The 18,363-nt window shown below is 39.9% G+C and overlaps 1 protein-coding gene across 1 annotated transcript; it reads right to left on the minus strand.

The window, feature by feature from the left end:
* Positions 1 to 2,494: 2,494 nt before the first annotated feature.
* Positions 2,495 to 17,339, minus strand: LOC125378216 (protein mono-ADP-ribosyltransferase PARP14-like). Its single transcript, XM_048393299.1, has 15 exons — positions 16,451 to 17,339; positions 14,641 to 15,558; positions 13,015 to 13,091; positions 12,585 to 12,821; positions 11,854 to 12,075; positions 11,563 to 11,638; positions 11,341 to 11,445; positions 11,139 to 11,198; positions 10,528 to 10,704; positions 9,947 to 10,150; positions 9,226 to 9,407; positions 7,609 to 8,014; positions 6,747 to 6,883; positions 4,933 to 5,107; positions 2,495 to 3,982 (listed from the first exon to the last, which is right to left on the minus strand). Exons 1-15 carry the CDS (start codon positions 16,869 to 16,871, stop codon positions 3,684 to 3,686), a joined length of 3,696 nt encoding a protein of 1,231 aa, XP_048249256.1. The 5' UTR covers positions 16,872 to 17,339; the 3' UTR covers positions 2,495 to 3,683.
* Positions 17,340 to 18,363: the final 1,024 nt, after the last annotated feature.

Below are 18,363 nucleotides of genomic sequence, written 5' to 3' on the forward strand. Positions count from 1 at the left end.
TAAGGCTCGCGGTGGACACCTTTTCCGTGTTATAGAACTGGAGATCCTGGTACGAAAAGTATTTTAGGATCACACACTCTAATGCGTCATTATGGTATCGAAAGGAAGTGAACGGATTGACTATACATATTGTTATTCCACAGAAAGGCGTAATCAATCTCAGATTGAATATCCTAACAGAAACTAGAATGTTCTCGTGTTACACAAAGGATGTTTTTGAGGAAATAATTACGAACATGTATTGATTAAATATCGTCATTGTAACCATGGTCGTGTGCATGCACATATATAGCGATGAAACCTTAACAATAATATTTTCTGAAATAATATGAATAATGATGTGTGAAATGCGCAGAGTATACCCACTGACGCATGCTCCCAGCGCTATACCATCATCCCGGACAAGGATTAAGTGTGCACTCATTCTCCGCTCCCTGGGGAGTATACGACCCAAGGTGGCTACGAGGCGCGAGGTGGTTTACAGTCACATAACCTCATACTACCTAGTATTTATGTGGGGACAGGGGTTTATTTCGAAGAAGCTTTTGTCTTGATAGTTTGATAAAGAGAGAAGTCGGTACATGTGGTCGAGATAATTCATTTGTTATTGTCAATAGGGACGCGTCTGTAGTAATATGATAGCCTGTCATCTTGATGGATAAAATACAGACGCCCATCCACTCACTCCCTAACTCACTCAATTGCAGAATAACTGTCTTGTCACACCTCAGTGAGCAATATGTCAGCTGTATGACTCTACATCTTGTCACTGTAGGCTGCATTTGGAGGTAAAGATCGATGACTTTTAAGCAAATGATACATGACTGTACTACAGTTTGACATTACTATTAGGTCATATCACTCTCAATGTATCATCCCGGACAATGAATAAGTGTGCACTTATTCTCAGCTCCCTGGGGATTATACAACCAAAGGTGTTTACGAGGCGCGAGGAGGTTAACGGTCACATAATCTCATCCTACTTCGAACTAATGTGTAGACGGAACAAGCTTTTGTCAAGCTTGCCGACGCGGTCACCCATCCATCAATTCTCCGCCACCATCTCTTGCTCAGAAGTTGTTATATCAAGGTTACAACATTCAATGCCTCAGTCATCCGTGTAACTGACGTGCGCCCCACATGATTCCAACACATGAACAACGAATATACATGCCACTTTTTAACTTGTCAATTAGCTCCAAATAAGGTCATAATGTATCCATTGTGGAAGAGTGAGTGAGTGAGTATGTTTTTACGCCGCTTTTAGCAATATTTCAGCAATATCACGGCGGTGGGACACCAGAAATGGGCTTCACACATTGTACCCTTGTCGGGAATCTAACCCGGGTCTTCGGCGTGACGAGCGAACGCTTTAAGCACTAGGCTACCCGACCGCCCCCCATTGTGGAAGAAATTACACGTCATTAGAGAATGTACTGTCTGTATGGGGTTCAATCCCATTCTGCCTACATCCCAATTTGCCTACAGAAAATAATGCAGACAAATTGGGAACACAGTTTCATCCCCATCTATTTACAGTAAACTACGGTTATAACGAACTAATTAAGACCACTAATTTTAGTTCGTATTAACCGTAGTTCGTTATAAGCATACATACAGCATATATACAACAAATGGTCGGGACTAAAAAATAAGTTGGTTTTATCGGTCAGTTCATTATAAGAATGTTCGTTATGAACGTAGTTTACTGTATGTAAATGACACTATTGTTTGACTTATTTTTTTAAATACCTTTGCCCAATTAAGTCAGGCTTGTACTGTTGCAGCTTCTTGTATAAAATGTTAGTCATCGATATAGCTGAGTAGAGGAATGAAATTATTATACTTATTACTGTTCCATCTGGGACTCCGGAAGAAAGACAACCATGCAGTTCCTAGCTGCCGCTGGTCACCTTATCAAATTTGGACAATAACTTTTATGATTTGCCTTTGGTTAATTGATTGAATGTGAAATTATTGCCAAAACTATTGTTATATTTTTTCTTCTGTGTTATATTATAAATATAATATATCCGTGACTTTTATTATGTGTTATGTTTTATTTCATTTAACAAGTGTTTCCCATTGTGCCTACACTGTTTTGTTGTCTCAGTATGGACTAGTTTATCTCCTATCAAAGGTGGAACATGTAACAGTCATGTTCACTCATGTATCACTTTCTGAGCATTAGACCGTGCATGATTTTACAGTAGGCAGATAGGGACTGTAGGCATATTTGGAAGACTTCCTATATGGGGTTATGCGTATTTAATAAACTCGTAAAAATATATCTGCAGCAACACAAACTAATATTGCGTTTGATCATTACTAGTTATTGTTTGACCATACAGCGGTTTCCCTTATGATTGGTGGATTGAAAATAAGCATGAACAGAGTCGCATTCTTTACAAAACTGATAACATTCACTATAACACTTGTATGAACTCAGAATTATTAAATTCTGTACACTAAGTTAAACAGGACATATTTCAAGTAACAATGTAGCAAATGTAATTTATTGTCATATCTTACAAAACGTAAAATAAAAAAAATAAAAATGTTTATAACACATTGCAAGGTGCTATATTTAGCATGCATAAGCAAGTGGACAAATAAATATTTACACAGTGAAACCGCGTTTATATGGACATAATTAGTCCGGAAACTATTTAGTAATGTCTTCATTGTTATAGACATTGGCAGCACTCCGTAGAAATGATCCTGAAATTGTGTTAATTCAAACGCTTTCATTGGAAACACTAGGTTGTACTATTTTTGACGAAAAGCTTAATATCTATAACAGAGAGAGAAAAGGCTAAAATGTAAAGTCATTACCAAGCATGGTAAGACATTTGATCAAAATCAGATGGACAGTTTTACTGTAATTGGAGTAACAGTTAAAAGGGCTTACGCAACGTCAATATTACGACCATTTATAGACGGAATGGAATCATGACGGTATTTGCGTAGCTCCACAGCCTAGATTGGTTACGTTAAGTTGATATTGGTATTATTGTTGTTACAACCATACCTGCTAGTATTGGTCTACCAGTCATACCCAAAGGTAGTGTAAAAGTCATATCTCACAATAGTGGCGCAAGAGTCTTACCACACAATATTGATGTAACAGTTATACGACACGGTATTGGTAATCATCACACCAGACAGTACTGATGTAACCAGTCATACGAAAAGGTATTGGTGCAAAAGTCATACCACTGATTAGTGGTGTAACATTAAAACTATTGCAAAAAGACGAAGCTTACATCACACAACTTGCTAAATATATACCATGTGGTGGTGGCTATACATAGCTTTCTCAATATGACTACCGTGGTGACCACATAGAACGATGGCTTCGAACCCCTTGAGACAAATATGGGTGTCGTCATTAGTGGGAACAAGCATGTGAAGTTTCAGCTTCATTGGTCAATTGGTTTCTAATGATGAGGGGAAGATGCTTACAAAGCGAGGGCGAGGTGGTGTCAAAGGAGAGGATGTTTGCAGGTGAGCTAAAATATAATACTTTCTTCCCATATATTAGAGAATGTTCATTGTCATTGTTAGTTTGATTATTTGCTGAAAATCCTTTTGGTTGAGTCACAGGTTTCCATGCTGTCTGTCGCCTGCAGTATTGCGACCACACTGCCGTGACACTCACATGAAAATGGTGGTAGTGTGTTTTACTTGGATTTTCCTTTTTTGAAAACAAACAAGTATTTGGGGTAGGCCTGTGTGTCCCTGAACACGACATACATGGAGGGATTGTCGCTTCTGTCCACGGCGCATCCATAACGGACAGATCGTTTCCGGTCAATTAACGGAGTGTCAAACATTTTCTTGCTGCCCTTTGTTGACACGCCGGTGAGAACGTGCGCCAGATAGATGTACTTGTGTTTGGCATCGTCCGGAACAGAGAGGACATCATTGGCGGAATAACTGGCTTCGGTAGCAAAGTATACACCCCGTCCATACTTCGTGCCTGAAAAATATATTCACACTATACAGCTGGGCAAGCATCGCTGCGATTAATGTTCGTTTCATAATGTCCCATGTATGTAAGGTGTCTTTCAGGACTTCCTGTGTGATCTAGTGGTAGAGCGTACGCCTTGCGAGCGGAAGGAAGGTCGTCATAGCAAAAGACGTTAGAAAATGGTAACCCTGCCTGGCGCTCGGCATGTAGGCGCTAAAACAAGGACTGGTTGGCGCGGAGTCACTGTGTCCGAGTGGGGTATTCATGTTAAACTCAGTGGGTTAGCACTATGAAATGGGTTTAAGTCCGGACTAGTACAAGCACACACACACGCACGCGCTACGTTTAACCCCATTTTATCTCACCTCACCTTAATACCAGGTTTACATTACGATAGGTTGGCAGTTTTTGAATGAATGCTTTTATCTCAGTGTACCATATTTTCCATTTTCGCTGGAGGCTATTAAGACACAATATTTAGTAATGTTATTTTATGCTTTAATCAGCAACACCACAGGATTATTTATAAAGCCTGATTCTAATAGGGTATCGACCAGACAAATTAGTTTTTGATAGCATAACACCCATCCACGCCGCCAGGGAGGTTAAAAACACTATCAGCCAAGTCACACAAAGACTACAGATACGTGGTACTGATGAGTCCCAATGGGGTGCAATACATTCCAAATAACACTATTTACCTAAATAGTACGAAGCTATTTCGAAATTGACTCCTAATTATTACATAAAGGTCAATCAACGATAACTATAAAGTCTGAAAAAAATGAAACATTCTCACTATTAAATTATTAAATCATCTTTCTCCACTTTTTATATAATTGACACTGGCTGGTTACTACAAATGTCACGATCGGTAAGTTTTATGTGTATAGACCAGTTTAAATGTTTGGGTCTGAGTATAATGGTGACATGACGCAATTTTATTGCAATACTCTTACCGTTCTTTCCGCAGTAGCCTCTATTGAATCCATATTTGTTGATGTTTTTAATGGCGTCTACATTCGTACCATGCCAGAGTTGTCTTTCATTGCTCTTGTGTGGGTAGTTTCTTTCCATGGCTTCTTTCTGTATCTGATACTGCTCGTACAGGTACCTGTGCTGTATCCTGAACACCTGAAAACGTTGATAGAGAGGTACGTTACTAGCTACAATATATCTAAAATACACTAATGAATACAAGTAACTGTACTCTACATAAAGTTGAGCAAAAATAAAAATATTTTGAAATTTATTCTGAAAATAATGCGTCCTACAATATATATTCATTTAGACACCTCAACCACTTTAAGGTCCTGATTCACAGTTTTTACGTGCATGTTAATGCACGGGGCACTATTTGGGTGTTTGCGTGTTTGTTGTGAACAAGATACTCATACACGTGGTTTATGACCGTGCACAGCACGTAATGATTGTTTAGCTATAAGGTGCTCATAGAAACAACGGAAATAATTGTAACCGCTTACGCTTACGTCTGGTATGCTGCAAAGAGTAATGGAGCAAAACGAGTGAGTGAGTGGGGTTTTACGCAGCTTTTAGCAATATTCCAGCAATATCACGGCGGGGGACACCAGAAATGGGCCTTCACACATTGTACCCATGTCGGGAATCGAACCCGGGTCTTCGGCGTGATGAGCAAACGCTTCAACCACTAGGCTACCCGACCGCCCCTGGAGCAAAACGAAGTTGCCAGGCATTTTATCATGTCCTTGGAGGCGTTATCTACAGTCAGGGCAACACATATTACTTGCCATAGGCCGGTCGGCCACGGACAACTACATTCGTCAGGCACGCCCAGCTTGGTGGAGACAGAATCTGAGTTTCAGAAGACAAGACCGGGACATCTACAGTATACTGTCCACAAATGAGTCTAGGTTTCACATGGACAGCTCTGTCTGATGGTCGTGGAGGATCTACAGGCGTTCACAAGAACGTGTAAGCTCAACTCAACGTCAGTTTGGGGAAGGAAGTGTAATGCCATGCATGGGATGGGATCACAACCCATAGATGAACACTACTCATCATTGTCAATTTGTCATCTGGTGTCTTCAATGCATCGCTCCTGTCTCGACTGTATCAACGCAAATGGTGGTCACACCCGATATTGACATTTTTAATTGTGTTGTTACTGTAACAACAGCTCTCTTTACAGCGTGTCGCTCTGCTTCTTTTTACCAGGCAAGGGTTTCGTCAATGAAGTTGTTATGATAAAACATTGATGAGAAGAATTTTTTTTTCAATAACAGAACATTAACACATCTTTACATGAAGCACAATTACTTTTTTCCGTTAGTATATTTTAACTAATCCCTCTGTAATCGTACCACAAGGTGCACGGGTATGGTCCAAGTTGCTGTACAGTGGAGTAGAAGTCCTCCTCCTAGCTGATCGTGGGTTCGTATTCAAGATTCGACCAACTTATGAACCTTTTTGGTACTTTAGGCTCACTTTCAACCAAAATTTTACAAGACTTTACATGACTGAACCTCTTTTGAAACCAAACCAACTCACTCACTAACTATCATATTCATAACACAGCATCTCCCAGCCGTTATGCAAATTGCTATTGCTGGCAAATTCATTTTGAAGTAATGCAACAGATATAAAACAGATATTTGGTGATGTTAAGAAATAATCCATCACTGATTACATCAATACTATATTCAGAGCTTTATTCAGTCCAGTAAACATTCATGCTTTAGTTAATAAATGCAGTTAATATTCTATGTTATTGGAGCATGACAAGACATATTACCCCTAATATCTCAAACTTGTTCCCAGCGCTGGACATGAATATTTGACGAAGTTCATCTGCTTCGGGTCCCGCCATGATCCTGGGCGCGACCATATCTTTGGCACCCATGTCTTCCCAGGTATTAGGGAGAGGCACAGCTGAAGGCACAATAGTTAAACACCTCTATTACAGCGAACCTTTTGTTTTACTTACTAATACCATGTGTTATTCATCTTCGTGTATCCTGTGTTTTGTGTCGCCATTCAAGTCTGATAAGTACCTTGGACCCATTCGCTGCAATATCTTGGTTTCGGAAGTGACGTCACACCCCCATCGTTTCTATGTCCTACTTAGCATAGAATTTCTCTCGCTCAGAAGTGTATGTTTATTGCACAACCACTACTGTTTTTCGAAATCAGACTCAAAGCAGAGTTGTGGCTTCGAATGGCTCCATGGCATTTATCGTGTTATTAGATTGGCGATATATATCATACACTTTGTGTTGTTTTGCGTTTTCTAAAGATATTGAGTTTTGGTCTAATGTTGGTAATGTTGTGCGGCAAAAATATGAAAACGAGGAACAACTATAAAGAGATGATGGGTATAGTTGTTTTGTTTATCGCTACAATAATAGACAGAATCGAGTAATGAAAATTGAAAAAGGTAACATTGCTTATGTAAAATTCAACCTCCAATTGATTATACATGTATACCATTGAATTGAATTAATATTACGAGTCTATTATCCATCTCGATGTGTTCATGTCAAGTTTGACAGTTAAAGCCTTCAGGGTACATTGCAATACACAGTGTATGATGTCTGCAACCACCAACATACAATAGCATACATGGCAAACGTGATAAAATTGTATTTTGGACCAACCTGGGCCTTTTTTTCTGAAAATCTGTAGTGTGTGGTTGGGGTTTTCCCGGGGACTAAGCTCCATAGAGGTGAAGTCTATGTTGACCTTAGATGTCGATGTTGGTACCACAGCCGTAGGATGTGTAGACCTCATTATAAAAGCTTCTTCGATCAACATACTGGTCATGGGCGTGAACCCCATCTCAAGACCATCCTCCGTGATATACCACCACTCCACAATGCAGCGTAGAAGTTCGGCCTTTTCAAGGTTCTTCTTCAGGAACTCAATATTTTTCAGCACTTCCTGTGTTAGGCTCTTGGCCTTGATGGCGTCAACCTTCATCCCAGAGTGATGAATGACACAGTTCTCAGTAATCACCTCTGCCCTCACGTCAATATCGGCACACGTGCGTTGGATGTCTTTTACCTGGAAATGTTAGTAATACTTAAACATCCATCACAGCTGCATCAATGCGTATGGGACGATCTGACCTATGATATATTATAAGTGGGTATCGCAGGTAATTATCTGTCATGACGGGTCCTTTTGTCACTAAAATGCAAATCCCAACATGATTATGAGGTATAGACACCTGAGTTTGGAGAATTCAAATCAATCATAGGCCTATGGCCTCTGAAAACGCCTAGCTGAACGCATGTGGTTAATGTAATTTGGTACTTGCTGATAACACTCATTTACGCTCTTTCTCACTTCATCCCAACTTGAGTACTGAGAAATCAACGCGTTACATATTAGCAACCATGTATCAAAGGAAAAACCATCCAAACAGTTAGACATTGGCGTCTCCCTTGAGAACATAGGTCAATCACTTGTAATTTTGCACGATATTCGACGATCACCTAAAAAGTATACACTTTGTATAAATTCAAATAATAATATCATATTGCATCAGTGTATTCTAAACATGTAGTTTGATTTTAAGTATGTTTTATTTCATTAATGAAAGGTGAACAATTTCCTATTACATAAAATTTGATAGTTTTACATGTTCATTTCCCTATGTAATATATTCGAGTAAATCAGCTATTTAAATGTTCACTTAATAATCCCAATAGTAGTCGCTTTCTTAAGATCAACACAGGGATATATCATGACTTATCTTTTCAAAATGAGTCTTTTGTTGTTACTATTATTATTATCTCATATGGGTGGAGCATATGAACGTTCATACTAATATGTTTCTTACTGCTGTTGCTTATAATAACTTATGGGTATGAGAAATACTAACAAGGCTTCCTTTTTTGATCAATCAGAATAAAGTATTCTCCTAACCCATGTTTAGTCATGCATCACATTTCCTAGATAAGGGGGGCGGTCGGGCAGCCTAGTGGTTAAAGCGTTCGCTCGTCACGCCGAAGACCCAGGTTCGATTCCCGACATGGGTACAATGTGTGAAGCCCATTGCTGGTGTCCCCGCCGTGATATTGCTGGAATATTGCTAAAAGCGGCGTAAAACCATACTCACTCACTCACTCCTAGATAAGGTCTTAAACGCTGATTAGTTGTAACAAACTGGTATACCAAACCTATGGTTAGTGAAATATATGGAAGAGATATATATGGCCTCTGCGCATATTTGGAATAATTATAATGTCGACATGAGATCAAATCCAGACCTGTTGTTGTGTCAGTTCACAGATTGTTGGGTTCTCCAGTGTCTCCACAGACAGGTTCTCTCTCAATAGGTTGTCCAAGAACTGCTGACATTCTCCAAAACTTCTGCTGTTGTTAAACACTATGTTCATGACAAGTCCACCTTGCATTGTACTGCCATTGATGTCTTTCGGTGTTAGTGATCCTGATAAAAACAAGGGCACCTGTGCTGTATTTGAACATTCCGTTAGAGCATTTCTTTCTGTCACTTGTTATACTCAGAGACCATATGGTATTTCTGTGACACTGTAGTATTCTATTACTCAGTAACATTGTGGGTGTAAACGATGTAACGCGTTTCCGAAATTTTCCAGTTGATCCATCGAAAGTGCCAGAATGTCAAGAATTAGGAAAGATTGTTTGAGGCCAAGAACTATTTTGTTGTAAACAAACTTATACGTAAAAATATTTCAGAAACTATGATTGACATATTGCTATGGATAATTTTCACCGCTATTTTGCACAATGGAATCTGTTCCGTTGGAAAATCGTGACTAGATATTCGCTAAAATTGACGATATTTTTAAGTGGCATTTTTGAAGCTGTGTTATCAATGAAGATAGAGTTGATATTGCAAAAAAAGAAGTGAAGTCAATTGGTGATCTCAGTCTGCATTGAGATGGAGTCAAAGCAGACGTCATTTTGAGATGAATTGTGATTGCATATGGGCGATGTGTAACTTACCCTCAGTTGGATGTTGAGAAGACGTTTCTGCAAACCTGTATCTTCCCACACATGTAGAACTAAGATGTTTTTCGAACAGCTGCACGGCGGCAACTATAGCTGCAGGGTCAGTGAAGACAAGTCTGACTTCTCGGACAAACTCCAGTGCGCCCATGAGACCTTTGACGGAGTTGATCAATACTTCCGGGAGAGTTTCAGCCTTACCTGGGCATAGCAAAGAGAGAAGAAACAAAATTATTCTGTACAATATCTTTGAATATAATCAACCACAATATCAAAAACTTCTTGAATTCATCACGATCCCAAATGCGATGATGCATCATATTACTGGCCTTGTCATTAAATATAGAAACAATAGAGCTGTTCACAAAGCTCTATGGAGTGCACGCGTCCATATAGGCATTGCATACAACAATACGGAAGTCATGTCTCTGTATGTATTACACCCAACAAATCAGTGATTTAGTATGAGCAACATTATGACAACATGATCCTCAAGTATATTTTTAATGGCTATCAAAAGTAGCACTTGAGACCTTTCTGCCTCCTATCCCCACGGACAGGAGTGAAATACGACTCACCTGCCATAAGCGGGATGGCGATGGAGGTGACTTTGTTTTTCTCAGCTTTCCGCAGACACTTGCAGATCATCTGGAACAAGTCTCCGTAGAAGTAATCCTTGGATACGCCCAGTACACTTGAACAATGATGTCCGGGGACTCGCAGCATCACACCTCCTGACTTTCTGATGTTTGCATCTTTGAGCAAAACATAAGGTAATCAAATCATTCACGTTTAAACTATCATTTCGAGATGTGGTGTCATCACTGATTCTCAGTGATCTAGTTATATACGTTTCACCACTAGTTTTCCTTTTACGCCCAATGGAATGTGTTTCTGTACATAATTGAGACTGACTATTCTTCTGCAAGATTGATATTTCAAATGTACATGCATTGATTGCATCGGTTACGTTGAATTGCATTGTGTCATCTTGGATCGATTTGGATGTTTGATTCGGATACCATGAGGGCTGATACTTTTCTGTTTGAATATGGAGCAATCAAAGGGTAGGATGAAATGTTTGGAATGAAAGTTGTTTTGTCCAGTGTTGCCACTGATGTTGTGATGACGTTATCAGACAAAATCAGAACAGTCGTTTTTTACAATTAAAATGGAATCCGTAATCTACCTTTCCACTGACGAAAGGTGTTGTCTCCAAATTCATGTACAAAGGTCCACTTTACTTCGCCTGAAATACGAACGATAAAGACTGTACTTTGCCTAAATGATCAAAAATCTGTAAAATAAAATACAAAATAGCATTATTTGTGAAACATTACACGTATACGCCAAACTCCGTACAATACATGTATGTACTCCAAGGAACTCACACGAGACTGACATCTTGTTGTCGGTGGGGACTACAACAACATCCACATCTTCCTTAAAGATGTTGCCTTCTTTCACTTCAAGCTGAACATGGCCAAGGAGGAACTCTGTTGAAGAAAGGAGACCGTAAATTAAAAGTAAATTCAAAATAAATATTCGAATTACAACATGGGAACAAAAATGAAATTTAAAGAGTATATACAACTGTTATGCTATGGCCGTACCTGTCATCATTGAAATGTTTGACAGGGAGGTAATTCGTGGGTTCATTTTCTCACTGTCATAAGCATCCTTGAAAATCTGTAGAAAGATACAAAGTTCAAGATTAAACGTCCAAGGACTGTAACAACAATTTTTAAAAAAAGCTTTAGTGAGACTGGTCACTTTTGTGTTACATGTAGATACACCATACCAGAATTTATATACATTCTCGTGATCTGACTGTGTGTCATCACACCTGTGATAATTGTTTTTTAATATTAATGTAAGTTCACAGGCTGTCATTATTTATGTACCTTCAATAGATATTGGTCCTTGTGAAAAAATACAATCACAACCTCTGCTAGAGAACTGCAGTGGTTTGATGTTGAGAATTCCTTAACAGCCTCTCTAAAGCATATTCCTACTGTATCTGCCAGATATTGCCTTTTGCCTGTGCCAATGGCGGGGAAGGCTATGCTGCTGTGACCCGCTGTAGACGCTTTGTGTAGACATTGCAGTATTGTCTGCCGTAGAATCTATAAAGGTCACACGTATGTTGGTTATGCAGTTTCATTATTAAAGATATTATAAGTAACCAAAATTAACAAGACAAGTAAAAGAAAACGAGGTTCACATCTGATTGTGATAATAATTGAGTGACTGAGTGAGTGAGTGAGTTGGGTTTAACGCCGCTTTTAACAGTATTCCAGTTATATCACGCCGTGTCAGCTTCATGTTGGAGGAAAGCCCGAAGTGATGCAGGTCTCAGACGTTTACCACTTCCGTGAAACCCACCAGCACGGGTATGGTGCTGACAAACCTAGAAACGTAATCGAGGCGAACCGGGATTCGAACCCACAATCATCGGTTTCTGGGGTGCCCAATGGAGGCAATTCTGCACAGCGAATCACGAATTACTGTCCCCCCGAGTTACACATGTATTATTAATGGATATTATTGGCAGGAGATCAAATATAAGAGGTGGCTGACATTCGAGACGGTTAGTTAAACTTAAACATGATTATGGGAACTCAAGGAATCCCACCTTCTCAGCCTGATCGTGATGCTCTGGTCTACAGATTGGAAGACAGCAATGATACAGCTCCTTGCAGCGTAATTTTCCAGGACGAGTCTTCACAACATCACCAACTCTACAACCTTGTGGATAAAGCTCCTTGCATTCCACCTGTATGCTAGCGCCGCCTACTTTGATGATGGCCTTCGACAGGTTACTACCAGACAGGTCGAGTTTCTCGTTTGTTGAGTTGACAATGACATCCGCCTGGTTGTGAACACAGATTAGTGCATGATAGTACCCGTTAAGGAAAATGCAAACTATCATTGGGTTTAAACTGTAAAGTATTGCAGTCATAATTTGTAAAAAGCGGGAATCCGGGTCCATCAAGTAAATGGTAAATGTAAATGTAATCATACTATATGTTTCACGCCACAAGACTACTTCTCCATTTAATTACCTTTGTAATTGCGATATCTCCTAGTTTGAGAACAACTTCAATGTCAGCTGATGCAACGTCGTCCGGATGTTCTTCCCCTGGAAGAAAATCGTTTACAGATGATACAGATTATTGTACAAAAGGTCATAGACCCAGAAAAAAAAGTATTTACAGAAGGTTTGTTTGTCTGTTTTTTAACGCCGAGCTCCAGCTATATCACGGAGGTCTGTAATTAATCAAGTCTGGTCCAGATAATCCAAGGATTGACAGGGATTGAGTGTCGAGCTACACACCTGGGATACAATGACATGCATCAACCAAGTCAACAAGCATGTACACCCGATACCGTTAATCGCCTCTTACAACAAGCAAATAGTTGCTAAAGACGCGGATCTTCAAGGGGAAGTTCATGAACACCAGGTTTACACACTACATGTACATGGGTAGCATGCACAAAAAGTACAGGAAATGAGTGTGAACCGATCCTGGCAGCTTTTCAAATATAGAACGTCAGCCACAGAGAACAACCAGTTTCTATTATCTGCCGAAATAGATTCCATTTCAAATAGTGTTGACAGTTAAATGACTCGATCACTCAAAATCAGTGATTACACCAGGTGTTCGAACAAAGAGTAAGGATGTCCTACCCAACGTGTAACACCGTCATCCACACAACTTTCCTGCAGAAGTAAGAGTTTGTTGCCCGACGCCCCACAGCAGTTATCATGCCATGAGACGGCGGCCTGTAAACAAACCCGACGATAAAGTGATGGACCAAAAATGTCACTGACACAATAACACATTTACTGATTCGTAATTTTGAATAACGTCTGCTGTGTACAAGTGCAGAGATGCTGCTGCTTAAAAGTAGTGGGGGCAGTTTTATTGCGTCGACCAAAATATTTCTTTTGTTGTTGACTCAGCATAATACACAACATGTACACATTGACAGCTGTCAGTGCAAATCAACAATAATGAAACTATGAGTGAGTGAGTGAGCTTTGAACAGTAATCCATTTACGGCGCGTCAGCTTAATGTATGAGGAAAGCCTAAAGTAAAATTACCACTTGAATGAACCCCCACGAACATGGGTATGTTGGTGACAAGCATACTCGAAGCGAACCGAAATTCACACCCACAATCACAGGTTTCTGGCGTGCCCAAGGGATGCAACTTGTGAATTGTGGAGCCTTTGACGACTGGACCACCCAATCAAATGGAAAGAGATAAGTACGTGTAACAGTGTTTACACGATGCTCACAACAACCAGATGAATACAATGTTACCCTTTTCGCGAACAACTGGTGTCATCAGTGATGTTCAGTGATCCATTCATATAATTGTCACCTCTATTTTGCCTTTTCCGCCCAATGGAGACTGTTGCAGCGGATAATCGAGGTTTCATATTTGCATAGGAACCTCGTTTATGAAGTAGAAATTACATTCTTATTGAGAGCAGAGGGTTAATTAGGATCGACGGGACACGAGAAACACAAGGAACATACAGATGTAACATAAAGCATTACGTAGAGGTTGAATATTTCTGACGTTTTTTTATCATTTACGAAGCATTCCACGTAATGCGTTTGCATGGTAAATGGAAAGAACGTCAACAGCAAAACCTTCCTCATAGAAATTGTACCTACCCGTCCTCTCAGGGTCTCTACTAATGAAACACTTATATTTATCTTCCGCTTGTCTGATTGTCGACTCCCCTGTTGCGGATTTGAAATATTTTCTGCCCCCCATCAGCTCTGACTTGTATGCTTCCATCTGAACATCAGTGGCCAGGGTCTTTATGCGGCTAAAAGCTTCTTCAGCCTTTCTACCATGCATGATGATACAATTGGACTTGAGATCAAATGAGATAATGACAGACAGTTCTCTTCTAATGACATCTATTGACGATGAGCAGTGTCTCTGAAGAAACATGATTTTGTCTCTTTCTTCGTAAATCTTTCTTTCCTGCTTTTCCTCCCCTGAACCAGCTTCTCCTGATGTCGGTGTGGCCTGCTCTGGTGCGTACTTCCTCAGGATATGCTCCTCCTCGGCGTGTTCAACAAGCACCAGCAGGTTTTGTACAATAGGTAAAAGACGGTCCTGTTCTCCAACCACTAAATATCCTGGATGGTCCTCGGACTGACTCACCATTACTTCATCTGATGTTTGTGGAAGAATATTTGATAAATCTTTCTGTTTCATTTCCGGCCACAGTATATGCATTACTGTAACTGTATGTACTTTTATATCTCTAAGGACATCTGTGATGATTGTATCCATGCCTTTTCTCCATGTCTGAATGTAGGAAACTGAAGAGTCTGAAGAATCGAGGAGTTTCTCTTGTACCAGTGCAATGACCAGTTCATTATCCCCACTTTCGTCCCATCTGATTTCACCATGTTTAGGGTATACTGAGGTTGCTAACTTCATGCCATATGTATGAGATTGTTTCACAAACTTCACCTTGTTGATATCCAGGTTCTGAATGGTGTACAAGATATGGTCATCTGCGCGAAGCAGCTCAAGGTATGTAGCTGATGGCGGATCAGGAAGGCGTTCTGAATCTAGAACAAAATTTCATACAGTTTCATTATGCTATAATAAATATAATTCTGGAGTACATGTAATGTAATGTAAATTGGGACGAGGCATGAGTAAATAGCTACCCCAGCATTAATGAGCTAGCAGTTACTCTATTTACTTACACTAACTACCAGAGACGATGTCTGTATTTCAAAGGATACCAATTATAGATTGAGGTATGGATTTGAAATTGTCGCCATACCATAGAGCATTGTGTCCCCTTTGATGACATTTTTTGTTACATAAGTTTACCCCATTATTCCACAAAACATCCAGTGATATGTCGTGTCATATGCTTGTGACTTCATGGTGGTTTCTTACATATGTATGTATGTATGTATGTATGTATGTATGTATGTATGTATGTACATGTATGAATGTATGTATGTATGTATGTATGTATTAATGTGTGTGTGTGTGTGTGTGTGTGTGTGTGTGTGTGTGTGTGTGTGTGTGTGTGTGTGTGTGCATACACATATGTGAAGTTTCCGGGGTCGAATAGGTCTTCAGCAACCCATGCTTGCCGTAGAAGGTGACTATGCTTGTCGTAAAAGGCGATTAACGAGATCGGGTGGTCAGGCTCGCTGACTTGGTTGATGCATGTCATCGATCCCAATTGCGTGGATCGATGCTCATGATATCGATCACTGGATTGTGTGGTCCAGACTCGATTATTTACAGACCGCCGTCATATAGCTGGAATATTGCTGACTGCGGCGTTAAACAACAAACAGACACACAGACATATATGTAGACATGTTGACGCTGCCATTATGACATGACGTTTTTCCGATATGGCTAAAAAAATAGAGTTAACATTTTATCAATATTTCATATTCTTATATGTTATTATATTTTTCTATTGATGCTTACCGGATACAGTGTCCCAAGGGGAGATAATTTCACATATCTCTGATGTGATGATCTGGAGTGTTCTATCCCTTGGTTGAACAGCCTGGCCTTTTGGGCGGTCAGTACAGTACGACAATAGGCTACGCCTCTTTTCTCTACTGCCCAACGTTCTTCCAGCACGATTACGTAGCACTGTACGAGCACTGTCTCCAAAGTCATGTGTCACGTCATCCTCGTCAGGATCGTCAAACACGCTGTCTCTGCCCATCAGCAACCTTCTGTAAAGTATATCTTCATCCGCCACATCCTCAGATACACTGCTCATCAGAAAGCCCCGGACACCATCTCCAAACTGAGCTGTTGTGAGTCCCAGCTGTTCATCATTCAGCAGCAGCTCATCCTCAGATGTTCCGAACAGTCCGTACATTGGGTTGGTAGCCATTGCTGTTTGAAAACAGTCCTTCAAAAATAAGTCTTCTCTGTGTCGGCACCTTTTCTTACAAAATCGTAATCTTGTTTACGTTCTGTTGTTATAAAACTCCCATGGCGACATGCGAATCATGCAAAGTCTTCATTAGATATCACTCATCATGTCTGCATGGTATGTGCACGTACGTCTGGGTATACTTCGACATGGCTGCAATGGGCACTGCTATCAAATGTACCAACAATCAGCAGGGTGGCAGGAACTAGATCAGGCGTCCCTAGCCAAGATTCACTTCTTTGACAGTGTCAGTGTATTAGACGCCATGTCAATTACAAACCTGCTGTACTATCACATCCTGTTACAACATACCTTGAGCAGTTGGAAATACCTGCTAGCTAGACTGGCTACCTGTAAACTAATAGCCGTACCTGAGCACGTAGAAAATAGTGGATGTCTATATATATTCTATTGATTTTCTTCCTGCTTGAAGTTGCTTGCTGTGTCCTGTGTTGAAGTCAAAGGAAAATATCATGCATGGCTACTATCTCATTCTATTCTTAGTTCAGTATTCACGGTTTGCCCTAGATGTGCGGTAGTTACATTTCTGTTTATACAACTCGTATGGTTTAATCAAATAGGATCCTGGTTTACAAGTTTAGAGTTGAATATGTCTCACTAACACTTACAATTTGCTTGGCGTGGAGAGGGCTATTCACAATGTTGTTCTATACTTTGATTTGTTAGCGAAACAGTTCTCAGCAGCGAAATATTTCTGGTGTCCCCCGCCGCTCACCCACTTATAAACGAAAACATGTTACATTCAGGAAACGCCTATGTGGTAACATTATTTCCCCGGTAGAACTAAAGGAAATACTGCGTGTGCTTACTATATGAATACTAGTCATCAGTTTTATTGATTATCTCCAGACTACCAGTTGTCGGATTACTATTATGTGGACCATCTCTCTGCTCTTCGGTCGATAGCAGCACTCAGGATGTATAGAATATAGATAAGGCGATAAGTTTCGATGTTCACTATGATGTTGAGTTATGCTGTCCATGTACCCGGTCACGTTGTAGTCTGACTAGTTCAAGTAATGTAAGCTAAATGCTTGAGAGGGCATCATAACATTCTAGGCTTATGGGTGAATTGTTTTATGAAGCCCTGTTTAGGCGAATGTATTACGTCTGACATAACAATCTATTGGAACAACTAACTAGTTGTTGTGTATTTATCCAGACTTGCTATATGTATGTCTACATCCGTTTGTCTTCTGTAATAAAGAATTAAATAATAATTCAAACCTTTTCTCTGTTTTAATGACTTTATTCCTTGGTTCTCTTTTATCAGATCACAAAGTGATACATCACTGTTGCACCACACAATGCATTTCGATCGTTCAATGACCTACATGTAAAACGTGTACATGGTGTGCAAGTTAACGTCACGTACAATGTCAAACATTATCATAAATCATGTATAATCCCAATCCAATCCGAACCCAAC

The sequence above is a fragment of the Haliotis rufescens genome, unplaced genomic scaffold (genome assembly GCF_023055435.1).
Source record: "Haliotis rufescens isolate VD_foot unplaced genomic scaffold, xgHalRufe1.0.p SCAF_12, whole genome shotgun sequence".
Classification (NCBI taxonomy): Eukaryota; Metazoa; Mollusca; class Gastropoda; order Lepetellida; family Haliotidae; genus Haliotis; species Haliotis rufescens.